The sequence below is a fragment of the Fukomys damarensis genome, unplaced genomic scaffold (assembly GCF_012274545.1).
Source record: "Fukomys damarensis isolate Sample0158 unplaced genomic scaffold, DMR_v1.0_HiC HiC_scaffold_19, whole genome shotgun sequence".
In the NCBI taxonomy this organism is placed as follows: Eukaryota; Metazoa; Chordata; class Mammalia; order Rodentia; family Bathyergidae; genus Fukomys; species Fukomys damarensis.
Genome location: NW_022900931.1, coordinates 59,342,107 through 59,349,294, shown reverse-complemented (window position 1 = coordinate 59,349,294; position 7,188 = coordinate 59,342,107). Strand labels below are relative to the sequence as shown.

At 52.7% G+C, this 7,188-nt stretch overlaps 1 protein-coding gene across 1 annotated transcript in view; it reads right to left on the bottom strand.

Annotated features, from left to right (window-relative positions):
• Nucleotides 1–7,188, bottom strand: part of Map3k10 (mitogen-activated protein kinase kinase kinase 10) — a 17,578-nt gene that overhangs the window by 1,851 nt on the left and 8,539 nt on the right. The window contains exons 3-9 of the mRNA XM_010614533.2: nucleotides 6,521–6,669; nucleotides 5,882–6,057; nucleotides 4,967–5,213; nucleotides 2,770–2,886; nucleotides 659–833; nucleotides 460–572; nucleotides 7–128 (exon numbers count right to left, since the gene is read on the bottom strand). Of these exons, the coding sequence (XP_010612835.1) occupies nucleotides 7–128; nucleotides 460–572; nucleotides 659–833; nucleotides 2,770–2,886; nucleotides 4,967–5,213; nucleotides 5,882–6,057; nucleotides 6,521–6,669 (1,099 nt within the window). The remainder of the gene's footprint in view (nucleotides 1–6; nucleotides 129–459; nucleotides 573–658; nucleotides 834–2,769; nucleotides 2,887–4,966; nucleotides 5,214–5,881; nucleotides 6,058–6,520; nucleotides 6,670–7,188) is intronic.

The following is a 7,188-nucleotide window of genomic DNA, read 5'->3' as shown; positions in this document are numbered from 1 at the left end:
TGGTGCGGACTCCCAAGGCGCCCGCACCCCCGGGGAGGGCTCTGTGGGCAGCGGCACCGTGAGGTAGGACACGGTGCTGTAGGGGAAAGAGGGCACGCTGCTGCCTCCGTCGGCCTCCGCGAACTCCTCTGCAAGCGGAGAGCGGTGTCACTGGCTGCAGGTCTGGGTCCTGGCCCCGCAGCCCTTAGGGACTTGATGGCCAGGAACTGACCCAGTGATCCCTCCAACATCAAGATCCCCAAGTGCCAGGAATCTTTGTTCTCCTTGCCCTGGGCAGGACCCCCACCCCAGGGGCGAGCCGTCCACCTTTCCGGAAATGGCCCCGCTCACCCCCAGGTGAAATCCTGTCCCTACCCCAGCCCGGGGAACGGCTCACCCATTGCCCTGGGTTATGTTCCCCTTTGGCCAGAGCCTCTCCTCCCTCCTGGCTACAAGCACCCCCCCCCCGCCACCTCTTACCCATCTCATTGAGGCTGGCGAAGCCGGGGGCGATGGGGGTGTGTTTCGGGGATTTGCCTAGGTTGGGGGCACTTGAGGACCACTGTTTGCTTCCTTCCCCCAGGGCCTTGAGCCTGCAGGGAGCACAGGGAGATGATCAGCCCTGTGGCTGCCCTGGGGGCTGGCGGGCACAGGGGGCAGGTGGGCACCACCCCAGTACCTCTCTTCTCCTCCAGCCCGCTCCTTCTGCAGGGTGGAGCTGGGCCCCCAAGTCCGGCCCTTCTTCTTGCCCCCAACCAGTTCTTCCTTCTTTGGGGGCCCACTGCGGCCCCAGGTCCCACTGCCACCACTGCTGCCGCCACTGCTACTGCCACCACCACAGTCCACAGGAGTCACTGAGTTGAGAGAAGCCACTTGGTTACTGGGTAGTGGCTGGATTAGCTTCCAGCCTCCAAATCTCGTCTGAGACACCCTCTCCCTACTCCAGTCATGACCTATCCCTCCACAGCTTCGGCTGCTCTCTGGACACAGCGCCAGCACCTGGCATTCATGGCCCTCTGTACACCCTTCCTGGCTGACTCACAGCCAGCTCACAACCTAAGTCTTCAGTGTTTCTTTCCACTTCCCAGCCCTCGTGATTAGTTCCCTAAGGACTCTGTTGTCCTCTGTTCCCACCACACTCGGGATGTACCCTGGTACTGTACTGGTGTTGGCTAAAACTGTATGGTTATTTGTCCTGTGTCCCCTGCTAGTGTGACAGCTGGGGGTAATGCTGGGTACATGATAGGGGGGACAGACTCAGGAGTCAGCTGTGTGCCCTAAAACACAAGCACACTCCAGCAGCTGCTTCTATACCACGTGGCCCCATCTGTGACCAACTCTGTCTTCCAAGCCCCCCATCTCCCTGGGCTGCCCTGCCTTTTTTCTTCACAGCAGCCAGAGGGAAAAGGAAAATCTGATCATAGCACTGCCTGGCTCATAGCCCCATAGGGCCTTCCTGATGGTGTTTAAAATAAAAACCATTAGCCAGGCGTGGTGGCACACACCTGTAATCCCAATACTTGGGAGGCTGAGGCAGGAGGATCACTGTGAGTTCGAGACCAGCCTGGGCTACATAGCGAGTTCCAGGTCAGTCTCAACTACATAGTGAGACCCCATCTCAAAAAACCACCACCAACAACAACAACAACAACAAAACCCAACAAAAAACCCCAAAACATACAAACAAAAAACCCCCCACCTAAATAAAATAAAAACCATTAACACTGGAGTGGCAGGGAGTAAAGAAGGATTGCCCCCGCTGGACATGGTAGACATGGTGAGGCCAGAGGATACTAAATTTGGTCCCAGCTGGGGCAATTTAGAAAATAAAAGGGCTGGGCATAGTGGTGCATGCCTATAACCCCAGTACTTCGGAGGATGAGGCAGGAAGATCACTGTGAGTCTGTCAGCCTGGGCTACAGAGTGAATTCAAGGCCAGCGCAGACTACATAGCATGCCTCAAAAACTAAATTTAAAAAATAAAAAAAAAATTGGGCCAGGGATTTAGTGGCACCACACCTGCCTTGCAAGTGCAAGGTCCTGAGTTCGAGACCTAGCACCAAAAATAAATAAATACATAAATATTTTAAAGGGCGAGGTGCAGGTCAGAGCAAAGGCATCAGGTTCAATAGCAGGAGTATCAAAAGGAGGAGGAAGAGGACGATGACCACCAATCCCTTCAGGGTCCGGACAGAACAAAGAGGTGGAAGATGCGAGCTTGCTCTCCACTTGAGTGGGGCCCTCTGTCTTCTGCCCGTGCACATCAGAGCAGCTGGGTCTCAAGCCTTGGGACTTGGATTAAAGTACAGCAGCTTTCCCTCCAGCTTGCAGATGGCAGCCTCTGTAGTAGGTGAGCCAAGCCCTCATAATAACTCTCTTTGCATATATCTATATATATCGTATCGATTCCATTCTCCAGAGAACCCTGATATATCTCTCTTTCTCTTTTTTTGTGGTGTTGAGGATTGAACCCAGGGCCTCCTGCATACGAAGTGAGGGCTCTATCACCGAACTACACCCTTTACCCCACTCCAACATCTCCCTTTGTCTTTCATTTTTTTTCCCCAGTGCTGGGGACTGAACCCAGGGCCTCATGCATGCTAGACATGGACTCTACCGCTCCAGTCTTTTATTCCTTGCCTGATCACTACCGGAAGTTAGCCTGCCTATTAACCTGTTTGTTATGTTTCCCTATCTGGCTTCGCCTGTCTCATTCCCATTATTCCTCCGCCAGTATGTTTTCAGATGTTTGCTGACTGGCTGACTGACAAAGGCCACGGAGATACTCACAGCGGATGGCCCGCAGCCTCGGGATGATGCTGGGGCTGGCAGGGGGGCTGGCGCCATCGGATCCTTTCCGCTTGTCTAGGGTTGGAGAGGCCTGCACTGTGATCTTATGCTCAAAGCCTGCAAAAAGGAAGAGACTTTCCTGAGCAAATGGCTTCATGGTCCATGGTGACCAGAGGAAAGTTTCCATTGTAGGCGTAAAGGAAGGAGGACAGTATGGGAGTGGCACATTCGTCGTTCCTTAATGCAGTGGTTCTCAAAGTGTGGTCTCCAGCCTGGTAGCATCAACACCAGCTGGCAGAAACACATCTGCGTGCCTGTGATCCCAGCACTCTGGGAGGCTGAGGCAGGAAGATCATAAATTCAAGCCAGCCTGAGAAATTTAGCAACTTAGTGAAAAACTATCTCAAGATAAAACAATAGAAAAAAGGGGGCTATGTATGTAGCTCAGAGTAAAGGCCCTAGGTTCAACCCCCAAGGCCAAAAACCAAAAACCAAAACCCACCAAATTCCTGGGTCCTCCCTGGGTGTAAGGATTGCATATAACTGCTGAGTATGGGTCTGTCTGGGGCCATTAGCTGCATATGGCAGTAGAACAATGGTGAGTGGGTGGTACAACTGAGGAACTGGAGTTTAACTTTTACTTAATTCTAAGTAAGGTAAGCTTAAGTTAAAACGGATACTTCATCTGGTTATTAGAGACATGTAAGCATATTTGAAAAGCTTGGGTATGCAATTTACTTTTTCTAATTCTCAATTTTAAGATAAAATTTTTTTTTCCAGTGCTGTAACACCAGGGCCTTCTGCATGCTCTACTACTGAGCTACACCCTCAGTGTGCTCTTTTCTTTTCTCCCCCATCTCCGCCCACCCCCTGTGGAACTATGGATCAAATACAGGGAACCCTTGGCCCTCTTTTTTTTGTTTTTTTTTGAGACAGGGTCTCACTATGTAGTTGAGACTGACCTGGAACTCACTGTGTAGCCCAGGTTGGTCTCGAACTCACAGCGATCCTCCTGCCTCAGCCTCCCAAGTGCTGGGATTACAGGCGTGCTCCACCACACCCAGCTGCAGCCCTCTTCTTTTGAGACAGGGTCTCACTAAATTTTGCAGGCTGGCAGTGAACTTGCAACCCCACGGCCTTAACTTCCTGAGTAGCAGCTAGAATAACAGGCATGTACCACCATGCCCGGATATATAAAACATTTTTGATAACATTTTACATGCAGAATGAGATGTGCTGTAAATACTGGATTTCAAAGATTTTGTGTAAAGGCCCTAAAAATTGAGAAGGTAAAATACTTTGTTAACAATGTTTTGGTATAGACCGCATGGCCACACTGGGCTATATAATACATGTTTAAGCTACTGTCACCTGTTTGTTTTTACTTTCCTAGTGTGACTCCTGCAAAGTTTAAGATGATACAGGTGGTTCTACTTCCATTGGCCGGTGCTGCTGGAGGCCTGACTCTATGGGCTGTAACATCACAAAGAGAGGCTCATGGATGAACACACATCACCTGGGAAGTAGTCGTTACAAAAAACAAACAGCAAACCTGAACTTGAGCCTGGATCTGATGAGGTCTTGAGGTCCACCACTCAGGTAGCCCCCATCAAACTTCTGTAAAAATGGCTGCATATCCGCAATTTCACCTGGCCTAACCTTACAGTATTTCATAGGGAATTTAGGGGACAGGAGGACATGTCAAAAAATATGGGGGAGGCAGCGCAGGCAGCAAGCTCTTGACTGGGAAATCCCACAGAACAACTGATGAAGGTCCTTGACAAAATTACTGGCAAGAAAAGATTAAAGGATGTTTTGAAAAAACAACTGGGAAATATATCTGTACATAAAGTAGAAATGACTGCCTTAAAAGTGAAGCCTGAGGTTACTCTGGTGGAAAGGGCAGGAGGCTGTGCTGGGACCGGCATGTGGAAAGCACTTGGATTGGCTGTCAGGGTCTTTGCTCTCACGGGGGACTGATCAGAGTACCTCAGTCATACAGTTGTGGGGTTTTTTTTGGGATCTTTTTCAGTATATCCAGCAATAAAATAATTTAAAAGGTGGCTGCGGGTGTGGCTCAGGGGTACAATGCTTGCCCAGCATGTGCAGTGAGTGTCCCCAACATCATGGACATACTCCACATGTTAAAAAGAAAATAAAGAGCGTCTTGGGGATGCTCAGGGGACAGAGGTGGTACCCGAGGGCAGGCTGATGTGGCTGCCGCCTTCCCGCAGCTTGAGCAGGCGGCTGCGCTTGAAGTTGCCCTTGCGCTTGCGGACCCGGGGCTTCTCCTGGCTCAGCTGGCACATGAGCAGGTGCAGCTCACGTTCCACGATGTCCATCTCGCGCTCAGCCAGCTCCTGCTCCCGCCGCCGCAGCTGCTCCTCCTGGAAACGCTGCTCCTGCGCGGCACGCAGCAGCTCCTCCTCCCGGCTGCGGAGCTCCTGGGGAAGGGGAGGCCAGGGCAGGCTTAGCAAAGCCCCAGGATGCGCCGGGGCTGGGGGACCTCCTAGGTAAGTGCACAAGGACATCTTGCTATGGGACACAGTGGGCTCAAATTCTACTAGCCAAGCTGGGTGCCAGGGCAAGGGCCTGCATGAGGCCAAAACTGGGGTTCCTTTCTCTTCCCCCCTTTTTTTGAGGCAGGGTTCCCTAAATTGCTCAGTTCTCCTCGGAACCCCAAGTACTGGGATTACAAGTGTGGACTCCCAATGCCTGGCTTCTCTTCATTTTTTGCTGTCATAGTTAAAGCCAATCCCAGACATCATGCAGTTTCACCTGTAAATACTTCAGTGCAAGGGGCTTTTTTCTTATTATTCCACAAAAAGGCTTTTTTTGGGCGGGGGGGGGTTGCTATGCAGTTCAGGCTGGCCTTAAACTCACTTTGTAGCCCATGCTGCCTCAACCTCCCAGTGATCCTCGGAGTCTGGTGCTTGCAGGTGTGCACCAACACACCAGGGCACCACCACACCTGGCCGGCTGTGTTTTCTTAATATGCAAAGAGACCCTGCATGGATCCAAAGGCTGTGGTTCAGGGGAAGTGAGGGCAAACTGCCCAGGGTATCAGAATTCGAGGATCCTGCTCCATCCTCCCACTTTGTCCCTCCTTTACCTTCTCCTTGGTCCGAAGGTCGTCGAACATGTGTTGAATCTCCAGCTTCCAGTCTTCCTGCAGCGAGTGGAAGGACTCCAGCGGCATCTGGAACAGGGCTGACTGTTCGATGACTTCAAGCCGTTTCAGGATGCTGCTGAAATCTGGTCGCCCGTGCGGTTCAGGGTCCCAGCACTCTGGGGGGAGGGGAGTGGGTGAGGAGGTGTCCAGGGCTGTGCTCTGGGGAAATCGCATGCTCAGAGGAAGGCAGGGTTCTGGGGATTGTGGGCCAACATCTTCCAGGGAGCCAAAGGGAAGGAATTCAAAATCAAATTTTTGGCAACATTTTACTCGGTGAAATGCTGAGAGGTCCAGGGACCTGCTCCCATGGTGGGGCTGATGGTGGAATCAAGGGTCCGGCAGGAATCCCAAGGCCAGGGAATCCTAACAGGATGCCCTCAGTTACTTAGGGCCTGGCCAGAACATGGGCACAGGACTGTGGGCACCTGTGAGGGGGTCTGTACACGCTCCATGGGGTTCCAGTGCCTTCTCCCTCACCCCCGGCCCACTGGTACGGATGGGTGTGAAGGGGGAGGACTGGGCCCCAGGGCCCCTGCCACCCAAAGCCGAGCCTACCCTTTCCACAGGGCCCCGGCTCACCCTCCAGTAGGCGGGCAAAGGGCTCGGGGCACGTGGAGGGGATGGGCAGCGTCAGCTTGTTCATAGCCACACCATACGCCACAGCCAAGGCGTCGATTTCACGGTAGGGGACCTCACCCGTCAGCAGCTCCCACAGTAGCACCCCGAAGCTGCAGGTGGGGGAGAGGCAGGGATGATGCTGCAGCCCCCTCTCCTGTCCTCACCTGCATCCCAGCCCTGCCACTGGTCCCATGTCACCAGCCCATCCGTTAGGGCCCAAGAGGCTGACTAACCTCCCTCCTCGGCCTGGTCCTCAGACGGGGTGGGCTCTGATGTCTCCACTTTGCTCTGCCCCTCTTCTTTAGCCCCTGCCTGAAAACCTCCAATAGGACCCCCAAGCCTGCTGGGCATGTCCACCCTTCTCAGCCCTGACCTTGGATGACCCCTACAGCCTGGCCTCCAAACACTCTCAGCCCTAAACCAACCCTAACTTCATCTTCCGACACGCTGAACAGTTCGGTAAGTCCTGTTCTTCCTGCCTGTGACCTTTGCACATGCTATTTCCTAGATCAAGAATACTATCTTTGGACTGGGGATGTAGCTCAGCTGTACCGCACTTGCCTGGCAAGTGCAAGGTCCTGAGTTCAATTCCTGGTACCAAAAAAAAAAAAAAAAAAAAAAAAAAACCC